At 39.1% G+C, this 23,635-nt stretch overlaps 1 protein-coding gene across 3 annotated transcripts in view; it reads right to left on the minus strand.

Annotated features, from left to right (window-relative positions):
* Nucleotides 1-23,635, minus strand: part of PPP3CA (protein phosphatase 3 catalytic subunit alpha) — a 297,373-nt gene that overhangs the window by 132,806 nt on the left and 140,932 nt on the right. For all 3 annotated transcript variants that reach the window (XM_004263566.4, XM_033401986.2, XM_033401991.2), the window contains exon 2: nt 20,809-21,009. In XM_004263566.4, coding sequence (XP_004263614.1) covers nt 20,809-21,009 — 201 coding nt within the window. The remainder of the gene's footprint in view (nt 1-20,808; nt 21,010-23,635) is intronic.

Consider the following 23,635-nt stretch of genomic DNA (forward strand, 5'->3'; position numbering starts at 1 on the left):
AAAGATTTCTTTTCAAGGAAGCAAAACCACCAAACCCCTTGGTGGATCAACATTTTCCATTAAGATGTCACAAAATCAACTGGAGATGGAGAATAAATCACCGAACGGTAAAGTCTTTGGGTGTGTTTTATTTTCTTAAAAGGGAACTTAATAAATCCTTCATATTTATGTATTCTTGTAGTCTGGTTTAAATCTTTTCTAAAACATTTTCTTAAAGTATGACATTCTTTCCCAACAACATGGGAAAGCCCTAAGTATTGTGAGAATGATTTTTTAGGATTAGAGGAATATAAAGTATATGTGCTCAGCCCTAAATATGAGATTATTCACGATTTGAAGTATTTAAGGGTAGTCAGTAGGCGCCTGTTTATGTGTACTTCCTGATCCAAAGTAACATAAAAGGATATGCAGCCTAAGTCAGAGGAAGATGAGACCCTCAGCTGGCCAAGAAGAATAGTGAGGTGGGGCAGGGGAAGGATGCCAGCAGTAACACTACAATAGCCAGCAGTCACATACCATGTACCATGTGCCAGACAGTGCTTTAAGAGCTTACGGATACTAATTCACTTAATGCCCACAACAATTCTGTGAGATAGACACTGAGCACAGAGAGTGTAAGTAACGTGAACAGTCACAGAGCTGGGAGGTGACAGAGCTGGGACTGGAATTAGGCACCCCGTCGCTGGGAAGGGGTGTGCTTTGTGAAACGGGGGTGGAGGGGAGAGCCAGAGGATCAGGGTAAGATTTAAAGTCCTGAAAAATATTGGGAGACATGAAAAAGATCTAGGAAATCTACAATGATGGAAGAAAAGGAGATGGGGAAATCCCTTGGAAGCACATACTAAAACACTAAAAGCAAGGAAATAAAGAATTGTAGAAGGAGGAGCTAGAATGACACTATCCTTGTTTCTGAAGCTGTAGAAATCAGCAGGGGCTAACAGGAGCACAAAGTCTTACTTCTGAGAAATGAGAGGGAGCTTTCAAGGTCATAGGTTATACTGGGACTTAGGAGAGGCGTTGTGGCAGATTCCTGGGAAACAGTAAGCACCAGAGCTAAGTGAATGAAACCAAAGAAAAGTGATGAGCGGGTAATTCTTGTACCGTGCTGTCTGGCTCACTTTATCAATGAGAAAACTGAGGCCTAGGGAGTTGAAGTGACTTGTTCTGAGCTTATTCTAGCTGATTAGTGACAAGTCCCCTAATTCCTTTCACTATACTACTTGAGTTGGTTTTCTCCTTAATATTTCTTCCAGATGTAGTACGTTTTTTATGGTTCCATTTGAGTGTTTGCTAAAGAAGAAGTATCCCAGGAGACCAAAGGGAGTTAAAACTATGACATATGCACATCGAGTTTTGGGTAATTCCACAGCTGAACACGATGTGAAAAGATGAGTATACCTGGATCTGCTCTCAATGCTGGATGAGAATGAAGAAACTTGGAAGTTATGGTCTTTGGTGTATGAAACACCTTCTGTTTTCAAATGGAGAAATTTGATGGCCAGGAAGAAACCTCAGCGAGAAGTGGAACAGAATCTTGTTTGCTCTTTCGGCACAAATACAATGAATAAGGTTGATTTTAGCACCCAGAGGGGTAAACTGGAGAAACTCAAAACATTCTATTTTATTCCATTTTCCACAGGAAATAGAAAATGGAGATCTGTGGTAGACTCCCATTAGAATTATGTGGCCTCCATAAAACCCTACTTTCTCAAGTCTAAAGACATTTAAAGGTAATTATGGGGGAAGATGAGGGAAACTTCCCCAGCAGTTAAACAGGGATAGTCATGGAATGGACAAACATCACGCCCTGCAGGTCTATACCTCTGCCCTGCTGCTAAATATGATGTAAGAAGCAGAAGAAAGCTCTGTATCAAGGACAAAATGAGAAGGACATTCAGGGCTTACTCTACTTAAAGGTTAGTGGGGAAAAGTGAGTTAACATGCGATCTACAGGCTAGGTAAGAGTAGAAGAACTCAAATCTCTTGCTGAGGAATAATGGTTATAATAATGCACTAAATGTACATAAATATACATTAAATTCCAAGAAAGACAAGAGAAATTAAACTGTGAAAGTAACACTGACATGCTGCAGAAGTGAAATCATCAGTGTTCCCCATTGTTGTTCAGAAGAAAATAGATGACAGAACAAAGAAGGGCGGTGGGCCATGGTGGAGGAGGCCAGGGTTCTGGGCCTGACTCAGCACGAACCAGCTGTGGGTGACACTGCCAGACCAGGTCATGCCCAAACCCTGCAGCAGGTGAGTGTCCTCCTCTGTGAGGCTGGTAGCTGGAGGGGGTCTCTAAGTCTCTTCCACCAATAAAACTAGATGACTATTACAGCAAGAAAATAATTACAGGAAAAAAATTCAAATATTTTTTAAAAGTGAAGAATTTAATAATAGGGATTGTTATGACCAGTTATCAGCTATATGAGCAAATCATTAACCCTTAGAGGAATAACGAAAGTGTTCATTAAATTACTACTATTACTTACAACTATTACCAAAATCTCCCCGCTGCCCGTCCCGCCAAAAAAAAATAAACAAAAACCCAAAACCCACAGTGAGAAAGGCAAAGATTCAAGAACATTAGCAGTTATGTGATAAAAGGAAAACTGCCTTTTATAAAAGGAAAACACTTCTGATACCACATGTATGGGTCTTCTTCCCTCATACCAACCAATGTTCCAACACTCCAGACGTCAACTGAAAGTCCTATAATTCAATTCAATTCTGATACTAACTACGCAGAGTCAGTAGAGCCCTTCAGGTGCCAGTTACAAATAATGGGTCCCCAGGGTACCAACATTTGTGTCAGACTTGGTTACAAAGTCAAGGGGTTCTCACAACTCCCGCCCCCCTGCACAGGTTCGGTAATTTGCTGGAATGACTCACAAAACTCGGAAACATTTACGTATATTTACTAGTCTGTCATAATGGATATTCTAAGGGATACAAATGAACAGCCAGATGAAGAACTAAATACAGCAAGGTCTGAAAGGATCCTGAGCACACAAGCTTCTTTCCCTGTGGAGTTGGGGTGCACTGCCCTCCCGGCATGTGGATGTGTTCACTAATCTAGATGCTCTCCCAACTCTGTAGTTGAGGAATTTTTATGGAGGCTTCATCACATAGACATGATAGATTATTAACTCAGTCTCTGGCCCCTCTCCCCTCCCTTGAGGACGAGGGATAGGCTGAAAGTTCCAGTCTTCTAATCACGGTGTGGTCTTTCTGGTGACCAGCTCACATCCTAAAGCTGTCCAGGAACCCACCAAGAGTTGCCTCATTAGAACAAAGGATGCTCCTATCACCCAGGAAATTCCAAGGGAATCAGGAGTGCTATGTAAGATGCTTCTATCTCCCCCATCTCTCAGGAAGTTATAAGGGTTTTAGGAACCTGGGGCAGGGACCAAAGTACATTTATTCTTATGTCACAGTAATATATCAGAATATTTTACTTAAAATTCACAAATTCATCCCCTTTCACCATGTTTTTTTTTTCTCTATAGTCACAATAAAATTATTCAAAATAAAAAGCAGTCAATTCACTTCTTAGTTATACTAGAAGACTGAAAAGAGCATTTACTTAAAGAAAAACTGTTTTGGGAAAACTGCCCTTCTGTATTTTAAAGAAGAAAGAAACACGTGTGGGGGAGGGGGAGGGGAAGCTCCAGCTTTAACAATAAAGGTTATGTTGTTAATGACAGAGGTCATTCTATAATAGTTATTGAAGAACTCACAGAAATGTTTTATTTCAGAACCAGTGGTTCTGAAATGTTCAGGAAACCATGATATGGGGGGAAGTGAACTCACACAATAACAAAAATTGGGGTTATCAGTTACTCTGACATGGAGGTGTTTTCAAAGGGTGGCAGGAGGAAACCCTGATAAGGTTCATGAAGTATCTAATCAAGGTATTCATTTTGAAGTCAGGTAATATGTACTTTGAGTAAGAAACACATTTATAGAATCAAAACTGAAAAGAGCTTTGAGATCATCTAGAATAATCTTCTCATGAATTACAGGAAGAAATTGTTGTTAGAACTGGCACTACTTCTCTGGCTTCCTGATTCACAGTCCTTTACTCTTTCCCTCTGCTTTTAAAAGACAGTAGGTTTCACTAATATCATTATTTTCATCGTCCCTTTTTTGTTACGCTCAGAAAAAGATATTCTTTTAATACCCGTTTAGTATAATAGTATAATAATGACCAGAAGATCCTCAATAAAACAATTATACTTCCACCTGGAACTAAAGCAAATGTCAACTAACTCATATGTGAGTCAGATGAAAGGTGGAATTCAGGTGATTAGAAAACATATCAAACAAGACAAGAAGAGAGTCTATATTCTCCAAGTTGGATTTTTGAATTTTCAATCATAAACTACTTTAATGATTTTCAACTTGCACCAAAAGGTCAAATATGAAGTAAGCGCTGAATAAATCAGCAAGTGTTTGATGTTTCTTACCAAAAATGTTTGTTAAATTCAGCAGACAAAATAACACAACCCCTATGACCATGACTGATCACCATTTAGTGTAAGCCACTACAGAGGGGGAAATACGATTTTTCTTTTCTTTCTAAATAGTTACATAGTTATCCATCTATGTGCAGAAGATTCGGTGGTATGAGTGTATAAGCATCAATATCAGTCATAATAAATGATCATTTTTGTGCACAGAGTGCCTACGAGGTCTCAGGAACTGTGTGAGCATCTTTTTGAACACTGCCTCCTGTCCCACAGCATTGTAAGATAGAAATTATTTCAATCCTCTCTACAGATGAGTAAATGGAGAGAGATGCATGAGGTAACTTGTCAGCAGCAGGATTAAAACTTAACGTCTGTTTGATTCTAGAGACAGTGTTCTTTTCACCAGGTGACAGCGCCTTACCCTGACAAAATTCCTATGACATACAGAATGCAGATGCTACCTGAAAAAATTCAGAACACATGATTGAACATATCCATGTTCCATTTCACTTTTACCTTCTACAGAAATGTTAAAATTTTAGTATTTTACCAGTAGCACAGTGAATACTTAATGGCTTTAGCATTAAGCCTTACTTAAAACAGAAAATCAAAATCTGCTCCAAAAGAAACCTTGTCTTTACATTTAAAAAATTTTATCTAAAATCATGATCATCACTGACCCTTAAATAATGTACTCTGTCTGACAAATACAGTCACACCATCTCCCTTCGGCCCCTACCACACAGATTGTTGGTACTGTGCTCCCTTTCCCGAGGGTACATCTGACAGTTCCCAGATTCCTTTGATCAATCATAATACTTATTTTGTTATATTCCTTCCTCTCTTTTCCTCCACCGTTCTAAACTGGACAACCCACTGTAAGTCCACCCCCAAACCAATTCCAGTCTGTCCTTGAAAGCATCATGCCTGTTTCCATCATAATTTTACCCCCAGCCTGTTTCTTGAAATGAGCATTTGTCATTACATTTACCTAGTCATCACTAAATTCAACATAAAACTCCGTAGCTACTATGGGTCCCCGAGACATCCTTCAAATGAATGGAAACGTCCCCATGAGTCCCCCCGGCCTAATTCCTCAGACTCAACCCAACCACACATGGACCACACCTTTTGTCAGCCTCAGCCATCAGACGATTATTTCTCTGACCCCTGCTACCTCCTGGTAATTCTTACTTTGTGGAACCCAAGCCTATTTGGCTGTTACCAGCCAACTGGACTGAATCTTGCTAATTTGCCAATCTTACCAATCCCTTCATCACACTCAATCCTCCCCAGTTTTCTTCCTTTCTTAAACTATCTCCAGAACAATCACCCCCCAACTCCCGTCCTCTCACCGTAGAAACCAAAGAGGTGTCAGAGACATCACAGATCCTCTTGTAGGTGATCTCAGTTCCCGGGAGGCAATTTAGGAAAAAAAAAACAGCTACAGAAATTGGGCCTAAGTTCTACACAAGACCTCATTACATTTTAGGAAAGGTTTGCCACCTTTTGGATACCACCTTAAAGAATCTATTGCCTGGCTGAAGAAGTCTGACTCAGCTACAGAGTCATCTATTCATTGCTGAGGCAAGTCACATTGTCTGCGGGCAACAGTACCACTGGCCTTGAATCTGTGACTTGCAATTACGAGAATCCAGTACACTGTCCTCTAGAACTACATCACCCTGGATATGGAGGGAAGTGACTGCTACACCTCTGTAATCTCACTGATATCTTTGCAATAACCAGGAAGGTTCAAGAGGCAAAGGAAGAAATTCCTTGCAGGAAAGATGACAGGTTCTGGGACTTCTTCTGGCGGATCCCTGAAGGCCTATGAAGTTGGGCATATAGACTAATTCAGTCTATAATCTGTCTTTCTGCTTATCCTCCTAGCAGTATCCCTCTCGCTAAATGTCTCTGGGTGACACAGTTCAGCAACTGGCAACCTTCGCCAAGTCTCAAAAGATGGCTCAGCTGGTTCTTGATGAACAGAAGGTGACTGAACGAAAAATGGCCTTATATTGTTCAAAGAAACAGACTGTTTCTTCTTTCCTGGAATAAGAGGAGGGACTGACAAAAACTCTCTCCTTGACCAAACTTTAGAAAGTCTTCTCTGAGTCATCTTTTCATCTAGGCCTCATCCTTGGGGCCCTGTCTTCAGGCTGCCTAGTTCAGTTCTAGGAAGAATCCCCCCCACCTTTAATATCTGATCACCTTGGCCTGCCAGGAGCAAGGATTCCCTATCCTTGACATCTTCTCTTAGGAATTCTCCATCCAGTGACCCCCTTGTCCTGCTCTTTGGCTATGAATGCCCACTTGTCCTTATTGTATTCTGAATTGAGCTCAGTTTTCTACTGAAGTTTCTTTTCCCCTGTTGTAATAGTTTTGGGATAAAATATGTTTTTACCACTTTAACTGGTACCTGGCTTTGACACATGGTATATATGGTCGTAAGAAATGTTAATAAACTCTACAAACTAAGATATTGCATGCATCACTTCACTTGACAAATATTGATGGATATCTGCCAAGAGACAGTCACTAGGCTTGATGCTAAGAATAAACAGTAGCCAAAGGCAGACAAAGGGTCTACCCTCTTCAAATTGACCATTTAGTGAGGACCAGAGATCACACAAACAACGATCACACGAGTAACGTAACAGCATTACTATGATAAGTAGTTTGAAGAAAAGGTACACAGTACTATACTGGGGTATGTCGGGGAAGGCTTCCCTGAAGAACGAATGAAGTGACTTTGCAGCTGAAATCTAACTATTCAAGATTATTGGGTGTGTGTATGGGGGCGGGGGGTGGGGGTAGGGATCGGGCATTCTAGAGAGAAGGAACAGCCTGTGCCAAGTCTCTTATTGACAGAAATGGAATGAAAGAATGCCATTGTAGACAGGTCCCAGAAAATAATGAGAAGTAGGCAGTGGATGAGACTGGAGACATATGTGGGGAACGGAACAGTCAAGATTTTCTAAACCATCTTAGGATTTGCAACTTGATGCTAAGGGCAACTGGACACCACTGTATCCATGCGCTTCTTTAGCACCCTGCCTGTATCAGGGTACATGCCCAATCAGTGAAAACTTTAAAATACTTGAATCATCTTAATGTGTGAGGTATGATATTTGTCTCACACATAGGACACATTTCATACAACACTGAGTTTTGGCCCTAGAGTGGTCAGTGGCAGGATGTTTGGGAATGTAAAATACAGATGATGTACACTTTGTTGGTAGTTCCATGAACTGTTATTTAAAACAGCGGTCCCCAACCTTTTTGGCACCAGGGACCAGTGTCGTGGAAGACAATTTTTCCACAGACTGGGTTGGGGGGTATGGTTTCGGGATGACTCAAGCACGTTACATTTATTGTGCACTTTATTTCTATTATTATTACATTATAATATATGATGAAATAATTATACAACTCCCCATAATGCAGAATCAGTGGGAACCCCGAGCTTGTTTTCCTGCAGCTAGATGGTCCCATCTGGGGGTGATGGGAGAGAACGATACCCAAAGTGTGTTGCTTATGTCCAGACTACTCCTTAATTGTCACTTGCCACTCACTGATAGGGTTTTGATATGAGTCTGCAAGCAGTTGACTTATTATGGTCTCTGTGCAGTCAAACCTCTCTGCTGATGAGAATCTGTATTTGCAGCCACTCCCCAGCGCTAGCATCACAGCCTCAGCTCCACCTCAGATCATCAGGCATTAGATTCCCATAAGGAGGACGCAACCTACATCCCTCTCATCCGCAGTTCACAGTAGGGTTCACGCTCCTATGAGAATCTGATGCCGCCGCTGATCTGACAGGAGTCGGATCTCAGGTGGTAATGAGAGCGATGGGGAGTGGCTGTAAATACAGAAGCTTCCCTTGCTCGCCCACCACTCACCTCCTGCTGTGCCACCCGGTTCCTAACAGGCAACGGACCAGTACTGCTCCGTGGCCCAGGGGTTGGGGACCCCTGATTTAAAAAGTCAATCACCCATGGCCATCATCAAAAAGTCTACAAATAATAAATGCTGGAAAGGGTGTGGAGAAAAGGGAACCCTCTCACACTGTTGGTAGTAATGTAAATTGGTGCAGCCACTGTGGAAAACAGTATGGAGGTTCCTTAAAAGACTAAAAATAGAGCTACCATATGATCCAGCAATCTCACCCCTGGGCATATATCTGGAAAAGAAGAAAACTTTAATTTGACAAGATGCATACACCCCAGCGTTCATAGCAGCCCTATTAACAATGGTCAAGACATCGAAGCAACCTAAATGTCCATAGAAATCATCACACTGAGTGAAGTAAGTCAGCCAGAGAAAGACAAACATTATACGACATCACTTATATGTGGAATCTAAAAAGTAATCCAATGAACATATTTACAAAACAGAAACAGACTCACAGACATACAAAACAAACTTACGATTACCAAAGGGGAAAAGAGGGGAGGGAGGGATAAATTAGGAGTATGGGATTAACAGATACACACCACTATATATAAAATAGATAAACAACAAGATTTATTGTATAGCACAGGGACCTATCTTTAAAGAAGGTCAATCACCCAAATTGGAAATGAAAATGTATTTGCGTCAGAATGATTCTCAGCCGTCAAGTATGGAGTATTATTACTTGGACGTGGGATGCTTGAGCAAGACCCACCCTCCCGTATTTGGTTAATTGCTTCTAATTTTAAGAGACATCTTAGCCCATATTATACAGGTTTTAAATGATTGTTTTCATTTTCTTATTTCTAATCGATATACTGATGGCATGACCATGAACGCAAAATTTATTTTTCTTTAATTAAAATTGAAACTCATTTGCAATTTAGAAAGGATGAGTAATAGAGAGCTGTAGGCATAAGGGCCTCTCCGCTCCCTCTTCCATTCCACAGCCCTCTCGGTATTTACTTACATCCATAAAAGGGGAAATGCAAAGTCTGCTATAATATCCAAATGTTAATATAGTTAACAGTTCTCTATGCTTCTAATCACTGAACAATGGAACAGAACTGATAGTTGCAATACTAGCTGCATAAGAACAATAACAGCCACGACAAAAATGGTTACAGCAATGATGATAAAGCAGCTACTATTTGCTGGGCACTTCCTCTGAGTGCTGTGCTTGCAACACTTCACTTTATCGGAGTGACAGGCATGAAACTCACACCTCATCTCGTCAAAGATGAGAAAGCTGAGGCTTACAGAGGTGAAATAATTTGTCCAGTGGTAAATAGCTAAGAACTTGCATATCCTGAATGCCTCTCTAGAGGTCCATGATTTGTAACCCCGATACCACACTACATAGGATGAAAATAAAGTTATTGTTGCACGGTCACTGGGAGATGTTCCTCAGCAGGTGAACTGGACAGCACAGATGAAATCGCCCTTCCTTTTCTCACCTCTTTCCATATCATTCTTTTTTTTTTTTCCTTCAGATAAACTGGCTGGCCCAGAAGTTTGAGTATAATCAGAAAATGCTAAACAGACCACAGTGGGAAAAGAATCTATAAATTGGCCCACTGCCACTATACCCTTAATAAACTAAGCTAACCAGCCACAAATAATATTGAAAGGGCCTAAAAAAAAAACTCATGTACTTTTAACACTTCCTTAATTCAGATTCTTAAGTGGAATGGATATTGTATATCAATAATGCAGACAATTTACTTTCTAATTTCCACCTAGCTTTGATATATATTTAATAAGAATTACCAGCTTATCTCTTGAAGAAGGCAAAAAAAAAAGCGGTAGTTAAGGTTAAGCTAAGGTCCACCTTAGAAGGAGCTGGGCTTTAATGTTTAAAATACGAGGAAGAGAATTTCAAATGAATAATTTCTGTTTCATGTTTATGATTATCTGACAATCTCCTATTCATCACATGTTATACAAAGAGCCAATCAAATTTTACCATTAAAAAACTAAATGAAAAACATATGTAATTAGGAGTTTAAAGGGGATGCTAAATATCTACAAATTTCTCTGAACTAAATTGAATTCCTAAAATGGGAGCTTGATTTTCAAGGTCAATGTTGCCTTAAGAAAGAATCAGATTATGTTAATAAAGACCAAAGCAAACATGCATATTACTTTGAGAAAACAGAAAGGAAGGTACAAAGCATCCTTTGTTTGAAATGGAAACAAATGTCTTTGCAAGTCATTTCAAAAATATTCTCCCTTATAAGCAATAAAGGATATAAGACTGATGACAGTTAAAAGCAGCACTAGATGTATCAAAGGCATACCACCAGATGGCATCTTAAATCAGATAGCACATTCAGAGACGGTGAGTTAACTATGTTTCTGAAATGGAATCAAATTCATGAATTCCAAACAGATTTTTTAATATTAAAATGTCTGACACTAACCATAAAATCCAAAGAACCCAACAATGTAGTCTTGAATATAACCAAAATATATGAGTCTAAAAAGAAAGGCACTGTAAATAAAATGGTGATCTTGATACAATTTTTATTTTAAAAAAGACATAACAAATGGAGTCGTAAGAGAAAAGGAAAGTTCGGTTGGCAATTTCATGTTTCCTTCATTATTACCTACAATTTTTCTTTCCACAAATCCTAATTTTACTCTATCAGAGGGCTTTGTTTATTGTAAACATGAAGAAAGACAGTTCAGAGCAGAAGAAAAATAGTAAGAAAAAAGCTTATAAAAAAAAATAAAACAGGTCAAGTTTCCTTTCACCTACATATATGACTCTTATGAACTTAAAGTTCAAAAGCCTTGATGTCCAAACCTTAAATATCTTCAGGAACAGAATGAAACAATGCTGCCATGTCTAAAACTGCTTGGTACCTGGACCACAATGTCAAATATGAACAGAAATTAATACAGAGAAGCATATCATACACCAAACTGGAGTCAAAAAGTAACTATATGATAGCAGGAACTGAAATCTTGTTCAGAATATTAAAATACAATATTGTTTCATAAAAACCTCTGAAACAGACTTTATTATCCCCTGGATGTGGGATGTGTTGGTTGTTTTCTTCTACCATCATATAATCAGTAAAATCCTATTTTTACAACACACAGTTAACTAGAAATGTTCTTTTCATATGATAAAAGCAACTTAGAGGATACTTGTTACCAGTTTGTAATTTATTCTTGGATTGGATTTATGTATAGAGACAGTATTCTACATACACATTTTAGGGCTTAATATAAGGAAAGAACACTGGACTTTTTTGAGCGTTTTCCTTTTTCCCCTTCCTCAACACACTTGACTTAGGTCTCAAACCCATCTGTGGATTTCACATTACTTCACAAGGCAATGCTTACTCCATGATGCTGGTGGAGAGCCCAGCAAAATAGAAGGAAAAGCTATGTGACCTCCAAGACAAAAGCAAAGCCAGGACTGAACTACCTAAAGGCCTTCTCTCATGGAATATATTTTAACATTAGCAAGATGTGTACGTAAAAGTATTTAATTCATATTTTAAAAATACATTTTATATATGAAGATAGTCATTTAAATAGTGGTAAAGCAGCTGACTCAAAACTGAATATTATTCTCTTACTAATCCACTAATTAAATCACAGATTCTTCTATAAGAAACTACTTCTGACCAGTTCATATATTTATCCAGTATCTCATTTGTCCAAAATCCTCCACTTTAGACAGATATCAACAAATAGCTATTCAGGAGAAAAGAACAGAGTAAAAAAGAAAACTGTTATTTAAATGACGACACTAACAAAATACAGAAACACACACATCCACACACATGCATAAATACATACATACTCTGTTTAAGAGGTTCCTATATCTGACCATTATATTCTTACCATAAGCTACTATGTGCAAATCAGCACTACATTTACATTAAAATTATTTTGAAACAGAGGAACAGTCACAAAACCGTAACATAAAATTCATGTCCTCAGCTGTTAACATTTAATAGGATAATAGCATGAAATGATAAAAAAAATTCAGTACAATATACAGTTGACCCTTAAACAACACGGGTTTGAACCACATGGATTGTTTTTCGACAGCAAATACTACAGGATCAGAGGTTGCTTGAATCTGCAGGTGCAAAACTGCATGTATATGGAGGGCCAACTATAAGTTATAAGCACATTTTCGACTACGTGAAGGGTCAGCACCCATAAGCCCCTGGTTGTACAAGGATAAACTGTAGTTAAATGCCATGCTATATAGTTACTCTCAGATTTCATAATTTCATGGACCTGTAAAATTAACTTCTAACCCCAAATAAAATAGGAATAGACATTGCTGAACTGCCTGCATTTTAATACCAGTTCTGGCACCTTCTAGTTCAGTAACCTTAGATATAATACTCAATTTCACTGAGCTTCAGTTTCCTCATTTGTAAAATTGAACTGATCACAGCACTTCCTTCACAGGGTTGTGTGAAAACTCAAGAGTTAAAACGTACAGTGTGGACTTCCCTGGTGGCGCAGTGGTTGAGAGTCCGCCTGCCGATGCAGGAGACACGGGTTCGTGCCCCGGTCCGGGAAGATCCCACATGCCGCGGGGCGGGTAGGCCCGTGAACCATGGCCGCTGAGCCTGCGCGTCCGGAGCCTGTGCTCCGCAACGGGAGAGGCCACAACAGTGAGAGGCCCGCGTACCGCAAAAAAACACAAAAAACAAACAAACAAAAAAAACCGTACAGGGTTTATAACACTGTACGAACTGGCAAAAAACAAGAACCGAACAAGTGTTAGCCTTACAACAAAAATAACTCATTAATTTGTCCCCCCAAAAGTATAAAAAGCAATTACTGTCACCATAGTTTCATGTACATAAAGAAAGCATTCTCACTAAAATGAAAAAGGCAATTTCAGTCTGGACCAGTGAAAACTTTGTCATAGCCCAGTCCCAGTCTGTGGCCAGTATGTGGGAATGTCCATTAAGAACTGGATCACAAGAGAATAAAATCAGTGGAATCTAAAATTATTAGGGACACTTCAATGGGAAAATGGAACATGACATGAGTTGGAAACATAAATATAATCTGAATTTCCTGTAGACAAAGGGAAGTGTATCTACATTTTTCCTTTAAGGTATCAAAGAAGAATGCACCTTCCTTACCTGGAAGCCTTTCAGTGTTATTTGAAGCACTACTTCTCTTAAAGGCACAGTAGTATTGATAATAATATATTTCAACCTTCTCTAAAACCATCAGAGTATTATTATTGCAAGTGATCACTTTCAGATTTTAAAAATAATAGTTTGGGGATTTTTATCTTCCTATGGAAACAACTACAGGTGTTGCCTTATGAACGGTGCTTACACACCTTACTATTTGTGAAAACTGACTCATGGCAAATTGAAAAGCATAGGGCACACTGTGTCTTAAAGCAAAATATCTCTTCATGTAATTATGATGTAATAACTGTCAAATGCTTCTTCTGGGTGGTGTTATATGTTTATTGACATTAATAGATTACATCAATAGATTATTACTGACTGGTATGTTACACACAAATGCTGAATTCCTAAGGCTCAGCTATTCTTAATATAATACTTTATTCATCACCACAATTCACTTAAAGATGCTTTTGATCCCAGTCTTCCTTTATTCTCCGCAGTAGCTTTCTATAGTCAACTCTCGAAGAGCTTGTAAAGGAAAGCACTACAAAGGTTTTTCACTGGGGAAAAACTATATAAACTTTATGCCCCAATGGTACTAAGCACTATTGTTTGGTCTTGCCCCCTTGTGTTATAGCAATACATTTTAATTTAAAATATAATAAATTATAAATAGAGTCAAAATAATTTATTCCTTGTATTTCTCAGTAATGAGCAAGAACAAATTCTAGTCAAATGAGCTGAAATGCTTGATTATTTTCAACCTAATACAGAGGTAGAATAGTGCATGTAATACCATGTAATAGCTCAGCATGAGTTATGTTGACGGATCCTGTTCATAGCAAGGTCTTCAGCTGATTAGCTATGAGGCCAGTTACTTAAACCAGTGGTTCCTGTAGAGGGGTCCCAGATCAAGGGGCTCATCACCATCTGGGAACCTGTTAGATATTCAAGTTCTCAGGCCCTACTCCAGACCTACTAAATCAGAAACTCTGGAGGTGGAACTCAGCAATCTGTGTTCTACGAAGCCCTCCGGGCAATTCTGATCCATGCTCAAGTTCCAGAAACACTGACTTAAACTCTCTGAGACTCCCTTCTCCCACTTGTAAGATGGGTTTCCTAAGACCAACCTTGCAAAACAAGGGAGGAAAACAAATCAGGGAAAAGGACGCTGGCTCTCATGCAGTGACCTTTTATCCTTTTTTTTTTTTAAATCAAGGGCCCACATTAAGGGGAATAAAAACATCAAACTGTGGTGGCTGCCACAGGCTGGGCCTGAAATGTGCTGACCTGCCAGCGGTGGGCTAGGTACCAAAATAGGCCTCGGGCTGCAGGGCAGGCCCTAAAGATTTGGCCACTGAAATCTTTGAAGTGGGCAAAATGCCCCAGAAGTAATATTTTATCCTCATATAAACTAAGGCTGCATTGCTCTGATTGTGACAAATGATAGTATGAAGAGAATAAACACTGATCTTTCGGTTCTCAAAAGACACTGGATTCTTACCCCACTTAACTCTCCCCGGAGTAAAGGCATGGGGAATTCTCCTAATTGACGTCAGCTGCTCTAAGGGAAGGAATGCCATGACCTTAAACTTGGCCACTAGTTCACTCTCACATCCAGGAACAAAGCCAAAGGGTTCTCCTGGCAACTGCCTGACATGCTAAATGGCAGGCACAGCCACTGAGGGAATCCTTTGCTGCCCTAGGGACAAATCCCCCCCTGCAGGAAACAGACAAACTGGAGAGATTAGCAGTTTGCCCAGCTGATGCTGGCCTATCCCCCGGGTCCAGGGAGCAGAAAATGAGTTCTAAATCATTCTCTTCAAAGACCCAGGCTCCTGGTCGGCTTCTGCTTTATACATGAGGGAAATGTTCTCTGCTAGGTCAAAGGGAAAATAGGAAAATATGAGAACTTGAAAGAGAAATGTAATAAACTGGATCCCTGCATAAATCATCCTACCATATTCAAGAAGTCGTTAATGGATATTGACTAAGCACAAACTAATCAGACATTTTAAGATCAATGTCAATCATCATTCTTGAAGGGCCCTGTAATCAAAATCGGATCCAATTCTCCTAGCCTGCCAAAATCATTGCCAGGGCACAAGGCATACTCGGGACATACTGAACGAGTATGAAAGGTTCCTGATCAGCCCCTCTCGCAAGAGCTCCTCCCTGCTCACTCTACTCATCTCATCCAGGATGCTATTCTAGCCACAAACTTGACTGTGTAACTCCCCAGCTCCAAGACCCTCTCCACTCTCCCAGTGCCTACAGAACAGTAACCAAATGTTTAAGTGCTGCTTACAAGAGACTAATATTTGACCCTGACCGTCCAACCTCAGTCTCACCCCCCACCCCTACCCCTCACACCCTTCTGATACCTTGTCTTCCCACAGCAAATCTCCAAGATCATGCCTTCCCACTTTACAAAAAATAACAGTGCCTTTCGTATGCTGTTGTCTCTGCCCAGAATAACCTTTGCTAGCTTTTTCACACAGTAAAATCTCACCTATCACACATGCTCCAGTTCAAGTACCATGTAATCTGTCAAGACTTTCTTGGCTTTCCTGCATTCCTTGTTCTGAGTTCCCACACTAGTTTATAGGCACCTTCATTATGGTTCTTAACAAATTTTACAGTAATTATCTATTTCTGTATCTGACTCCCCAAATAGACCTTGAGTATTCTACTCAAGGACTATGCCTCATCTGTTTCAATCATCCACAGTTCCTAGCCTTCTGAAAGAGTTCTCAATCCATATCCAGGATAGATAGGATCCGAGCTATTTAACAGGTTTTTTTTTTTAGCTCAGAAATGTAATATAATAATCAACGGACACTGTCAGCGAAACCGTAGCCATTTAGCAAAGAGGAAAACTTTTTGGTTTTAAGTTAGCTCTATCCAGTTGGAGATTTCTAAATTTGCTTGAATAAATCAAGATCATATCCTTTCATTTAATCAATAGTTTGATGCACATATCTTTCGGCAAATATCTGTTTCAGTTTTTTTGTTATATGCTGACCCCTGGGAGAGCAGAGACCAGGTCTTATTCACCTGTGTATAACACACACCACCTGTATCAGGCAAATGTTTGGTAAACTGAATTCCCAAATGACTTGTACCTTAGTTCAACTTAGTTCACAAAATACCTTAGACTGGGTAGCTTAAACAACAAGCACTTATTTCTCACAGTTCTGGAGGATGGGAAGTCCAAGATCAAGGTGCTGGCATATTCAGTGTTTGGTTAGGGTTCTGTTCCTGGTTTGCAGATGGCCACCTTCCTGCTGTATCCCCACACGGAGTAAAGAGAGAGGGCTCTCATCTCATCTTCTTCTTATCAGGGCACTAATCCCATCACAAGGGGTCCACCCTCAGGACTCAACTAAATCTAATTATTTCCCAAAGACCCCACCTCCAAATAACATCACACTGGGGGTCTGGGCTTCAACATATGATTACTGGGGAGACACAAACATGCAGTCCATAGCAAGTTGCTATACAGATATTTGGCCACATTTTTTAATGTTCCATTTGTATGTCTGCAAGGAAACAAAGATAAATTTAACTCAATTTTCAAAAAAGAGTCAAAAAGAGGGAAAATACTTTCCTTCACAAAATGCCTCCAATATAGAAACACATTCTTCAAGTTAAATGTCTAAAACAGCCATCATTCTAATCAGGCAAGTTTGCTGAGAGAAAAGAGCAGAATGTAACTCATACTTCCCTTGCTTTGATTAGGGTCCCATAACTAATCCTCACTTCTACTCCCACAGAGATGGTTACTGGCTTATCTAAATCCATGCTCCAGGAGGGTAAGGTACATAGTGCTTTATCACCTTCCCCAGAGGGATAAATGGAGGGAGCATTGGGACCAGGCAGTTTCCTGGTCCTTCTCCAAAATCAAAAGTACAGAATTTTAAGGGAAAAAAATCCTAACTGAACATAAACCTTTTGTTTTACTGCTTTAAAAACACTTGAAGGGAAGGGAGGAAGGGAAGTTGGGCAGCTTTGTAAATTTAAACATCAAAGAAATGCTAAAGGAATGCAATAATGCCCAGATTTCCAACAACCAGGACACTAATTCCTAGATTTTTCTTTAAATAGGAGCAAACCATGACACAGAGGTTAGCACAACTCCTCTCTAAACATTTGAGTGTGAAACGTTTTTATTAATAAAAAGTAGGAGGGAAGAAAAGAAGAGGGAAAGCTGGGGAGTGGCTTTTGTGCATGATTATAAAATAGTTGCCATTTGTTTCATTTTGTGAGTTTACATATCAGGCTATACTTAAAGCTGAATTGCCCAAAAGAAGCTAATCGTCAGTTTCTACCCTGATGGCTCACCTTACATTTTTAGGAATCTGACATACGTAGGTGAGAGACTATTTCTAATACCACTTGAAAACCACCATATGGTTTCAGGCTTCAGGCGTTTTCTCCCTACATTAAAAGTCCTTCTTCTTTCCCCTTACTCTTTTGTCACAGGTTCTCATTTGCAGCTCTACTGTTTTCCTTCTTCTCCCCCTCCTCTTCTACATCTTCCTCCTTGCTGCTTTCTCTTTTAAACTGTTTAAGTTCTCCGTTTTTCTTAAGTGTGGAATTCTGAACTACATGAAGAATACTCTACCCTTAAGATTTGGAAGTGCAAACTATGCCCTTTATTGCATAGCGTAGTGTCAATATAATATTGACTTCATTGATTCACTTTACTGATTCAGTTATCCAAATAACAAATATTCTACATTTAAAAATAAACATTACATTGCTGGTTCAGCTGTCCAAATAAAATCAAATCTCAGAACACAATCATATATCATAAAATGTTATCAATAAATTATAAGAAATATCTTGAAATACAAAGAGATAGCAATTTTCTCGGATCACTGTACCCTGCTTTTATTTTGCAGTCCTCCGTGCTTCAGCTTGGAAAGTTCATGGGTTAAAATATGAAGCTATGGATTTAGCTTTCTGGTGAATCATATGCAAAAGAGTTTTTTTTTTCCCTTTTAATGGAAATGTTAAAATAAATTCCCCCACCACTTATATTACATATCTTTATATTCCCAGAAAAGGAAGAAAGAGATCACTGCAATGGAATCTACTGGAGGTTCCTTAGAATCCTGCCTTCATTAAGAAATATAAACACGACATATTCTGTGCTACATATTCTGTGATGTCGCCATAGCTACTTCTGTCACCATCTAGAAGGATTTTTTTTTTCTTTCTCCCCCAGGGAAAGTTATACATAATTGAGTCCTGATTTCTAAAGTCTCTTCATATCTATATTGGGAAATGTGCCAAACTGTCAGCTGGAATCTCACTAGCAAGAACGAGGTGCAACCTCTGCTGAATATGAGGGCAATTAGTCAATGGACCCCAGAAAGGTTCAGGGATAAAACATCACGAATCTGACTTTTCCAGAAACCTCCCTATGTGTTCTTTCAGGACAGAGCCTCATCAAACAGAAGAGCTGATTGTATCCCAGGAAATATATTCCCCTAAATGTCTATTTTACATGTTTCCTTTTTGTTATAATTATCAGCTCCATTAATACCTACTGGGCTCATTAGTGAGTTTAACATGAATTGGAAATCACACATTATTATGTGAAGTAGAGAAAATATCATAATAAATATCATAATATACCATATTTATCATATCATAATGTCATATTATGATATCATAGTAAAATATCAACCATTCATTCTTACCAAAATCAAAAAAATTTAATGATACAGATATCATTTAAAGTTACGATTTTACCATTTATTTATAGGTGGAATTTACAGTGAATTTTTTTTTAAACAGTGAATTTTTTAAAGTAGTTTCTTTGCCAGTAGATTCCAAGCTACTACTTAGACGTTAAAAAATTTTCATATTTTAGTATCTAAGAAAGTAAAGCATGTTCACATTTGTTTTGTTCTTATATTTCCACAGTGTCTGTAAGTCAAAGATAATAATGCATGAGTGCATTTTAACACATGGAAAATGGGGTTCATAGTGATACACACAGGGTAAGTACGTAGCTTGATTTTTCACCACTGGTCCAACACTGACTTACCACTGGAACCAATTTCTCCTGCTGCCTGGCCCCAAACACACTCATTATTCTTCTGAATTACAAATAAGAAAAACAGCACTGCCAACCCAAAACAAAATGTAAATGTCAATTTCTCTGGAAGAGGAATCAAGGAAGGTCTAGTCTGATATTCAAGAGCGCTTATCTTGCTCTTACCAGTCACCTTCAAAACTACATTAGAAGGCCAATAAGTACATGAAGGTTTGGAAGAAAGAAGCAATCAGTGGTATACATGAAATATTTTAAATGTCCTTTTTGTTTTGAAAAGCACAATATTCTATGTCAAACTTCTTCCCTTTGCCAGAATGATAATAATTAAGGAAAAAATACATGTTTTTTTTAGATTCTCTAGAAATACAAACGTGCAAGTTTAGCAAATTTCACAAAGTGTAGATGAAAAGCCTCTACTGTTTGACCCTCTATACAACACAAAACTTTTTGACAAGATTTAACTTTTATGGTCTAAGTGAAGTTCCACTTACCCAAAATACATATCTACCCTTAAGAAATAACAGAACAAAAACTCTCAAAAAGTAAAGACATATTTTCTAGGCATAAAATGATATAGGAAGGAGAGAAATTTTGTCTTCTTCCTAAAGTTCAATGGTTCTCAAACTTTAATGTTTGTCACGGTCACCTAGAGGACTTGATAAAACAGATCACTGGGCTTCACCCCAGAGAACTGATTCAGTAGTTCTGGGGTGGGAGCTGAGAAGGTACAGTTCAGCAGGTTTCTAGGTGGTGATGATGGTGATGCCAGTCTGGGATGACACTCTGAGAGCCACTGCATTAACTTAGTCACTTAACTACTTTGGAAGTCTTCCTATGCTTTGTCTGACCTTTCCCAGTGAATATCTTGTGTTCTTCGTGACAGTGTCCTACTGACAAAATGTCACTTCTTAGTTAAGGTATTACCTCAGAATATCTTCATCATCTCTAAGGCTGCACACCACTTCTTAGGGTATCACATCACACAAATATTTAATACATGAAAATAAAAATACTGTTACATATGTATTAAATCTTTTGTTCCTAATGTACAGATTTGGCATGAAAAGAGTAAGATGAAGAAGGTGAAGACTCACTGGTATCTAAGACTTTTGATTTGATGTTAAAAACAACAAAGTGTGGGTCCAAGTGGACAGTCTCCGTCCTCAGGACTTACCTGTGACTGGCGCATCAATATCCAGCAAATTTTTTTCCTGTCGAAGAATTGAAGCCCCCTCTGTGATTATTCTCAATGCAACACTCTCTTCCAGCCTGCCCTCCTTCATGAGATGTGCCTTTAAGATATCCACACGAGGTTTCCCATCGTTATCAAACACTTCTTTTGCCGTAAGCCGGTGACTTGGAGGAAACGGGACAGCTGAAAGCGAAGAAGTCAAATCGTTACATTAGCCAAAACTCCACAGTCAAAGATTCAAGATTCGATAATAACCACCAAATATTCATCCCTATCACTAACCACCTACTGGAGTATTTTAAAAGCCCCCCCCATTAAAATATGATCAAGGGCTATCAAGAATTAAAGACTGCCTTCTTCCTATGATTCTAGATGTGACGTGACTGCTGAAAGGAAATTTACATTTCTTCTTCATCCAGTACCTATCTCATGCATCTAGAAGATCCTGACTGAGTGAATAACAAAAAAGAAGAGAGATTTGTTTCTGTTAGGCAATAATCAATTCAGCAAAAGCAAAGAGTTCCTATACATCCATCCTTCTAATTTTGACTCGGGTGAAGACATTTCTTCACTAAAAAGCAGGCTCCTCTACTGAGATTAGAGGAAGGGGAAAAGACCTTTCAGACCAGATTTGCCGTTCAATGGGAGTTACACCTCTGAGTAAACTGACCCACTGACTCACAGTATAAGGAGAGAGCAGGAATCTGAGGGTGAAAACGCACTGAATATTGAACAGAAAATCAGGGAATCTCTTGAACAGTGAGAGGACTGTATGACATCAGGAGACACAGGTATTTCGGAGTATGATATAATGACAAATTCCATTTGTTGCTCAGACTTAGAGCCAACCATTCTCTCTTCCAGCCGTGCCCCCATGCCTTCTTAACAGCAAGAAGGTCTCTTGTAGCTCCTGCCATTCTTCACATCTCTAAAGACATTCATTCACTCATTCAGCCAGAGGATATTCACTAAACTCCTACAACGTGCCAGGACGTCCAAAGGTCCACGGTCAGAGACGGTATTATAAAGGTTAAATTTCTGGTAAATGGCCACTCAGCCCCTTCAGTGAGGGAAAATCATTATTTCTCCATTTTACATGAGGGTTCATTTACTGGATAACTCAGATCTATTAGAAATATCTGGAAGAAGCACAAACACTGTTTCATGTAACTTTCATCTGCCGTGTGCATTATGTCATATGCATAAGGACATCTCCATATGAAGCACTTCTCTTAAGTAAAACACTTGATGTTACGGATTAAACCTAGCCCTCTTACCTCCTGAAAGCGTCTCTCAAAGAAGCAGGATTTATGGTAGACCTATGCCAAGAAATTTTGTGCAATCTAATAGCATAGACTTGTTATCCAAGAGAAATGACAACTACTTAAAAGTCAGGAAATGAACATGTACTGATGGATGCAAGCTTGATTTTCCTAACAATCCAAGCATATCTATTTAACAATGCCTCCAAAGTGAAGTGGCAGTGCAGACTCAATGGACATGCATGAGGCTTTCATGGTCAGATGAGCCTGGGTGCAAACCTTGGCTCTGAGCACCCACCAGCTATATGACCTTGGGCAAGCTAAATAACCTCCTTTGGCTTCAGTTACCTCACCTGGAAAGTGGGGATTATATCTATCTGAGGATTGTTCTAATAACTAAAGTAAATAGTACTAGTAGTAGCTATCATTGATAGAGTGTTTATTTTATGCCAGGCATTGTTTGGGTAATAAAGTCAGACACAACAATAAAGCTGTAAGGTGAGGAAGGCATAAGTACAAGTGTTTATATATAAACTTATTTAGTCCCTATAACATTACTGTGGGAGAGAAACTTGAGACTCAAAAATATTAAGCACCTTGCCCAAGATAATCACCTAGTGATTTATACGCAGACCCGCTGAGCGTCAGCCCTGGCACTCTGATGCCAGAATACTTGTGTTAATAGCTACACCACACTACTTCCCAGAAAGTACTTGACCGTGCTTAACAATTAAAAGGTGATGAGTAAACCACTTTCTAGAATTGAAATTCTAATGAATTCCGAGCGGTATTTCTTATAAAGACCACACTTTTATTTTCAAAAATTATTTGGAGTGGCTTATAGTAGAATAGATATGTAATACAAAAGCAAGAGGTAAAATGAGAGACAAAATGCATTAACACCAAAGCATAGTGTAAAATGAAAGAAAAAGAAAGTTCTAGAATTAAACAAGGAGGAGAAAAAAGAGGCAACGAAGTCATTAGACTTCTGGCACCTGGGCTCTATTTTGTTCATTCTGTTTCTTTGCCCTCCTCCCTTTTTCTTGCCTGACTAACATACACGCTTGTTAAGAAAACATGGAAACATTTCGATGGCCACATTTCTTTACCTGGGTCTTTATGTTTGGTTTGAAAGTAGAAAATATCTTACCTGGCAACTCCTCAAAATTCCCCAGAGACAGGATGGGGGTGGAAAGGGGGAAACTTCAAAAGGACACTTGGGGTAAGGCCATGAGCTGATTTTTTTTTTTTTTCCAAGTGAGTTCCTAAAGTGTGACTAGGACAACTGTGAAGGTTTAAGTGACTCTGCAAAACTGTCAGGCAAGAATCATAGGAACACAGAAGGGAAGGAGGCTGATTTATTGTCAGGCAGTGGGTCTCTGCCACACACATGCTAGCTGGCCTTATTAAACTTCAGACAGATCAAAGGGTTAAACCTGAAAGAGCTAAAGCATTTAAGAAGATGAGAGGCAAAAGGAGAGCACCCCAGAGAGGGCATCACCTTCATGAATTAGACTTTCTCCAAGTCCCTAGACTCTCTCCAAGGC

Source organism: Orcinus orca, chromosome 4 (genome assembly GCF_937001465.1).
Source record: "Orcinus orca chromosome 4, mOrcOrc1.1, whole genome shotgun sequence".
Lineage (NCBI taxonomy): Eukaryota > Metazoa > Chordata > Mammalia > Artiodactyla > Delphinidae > Orcinus > Orcinus orca.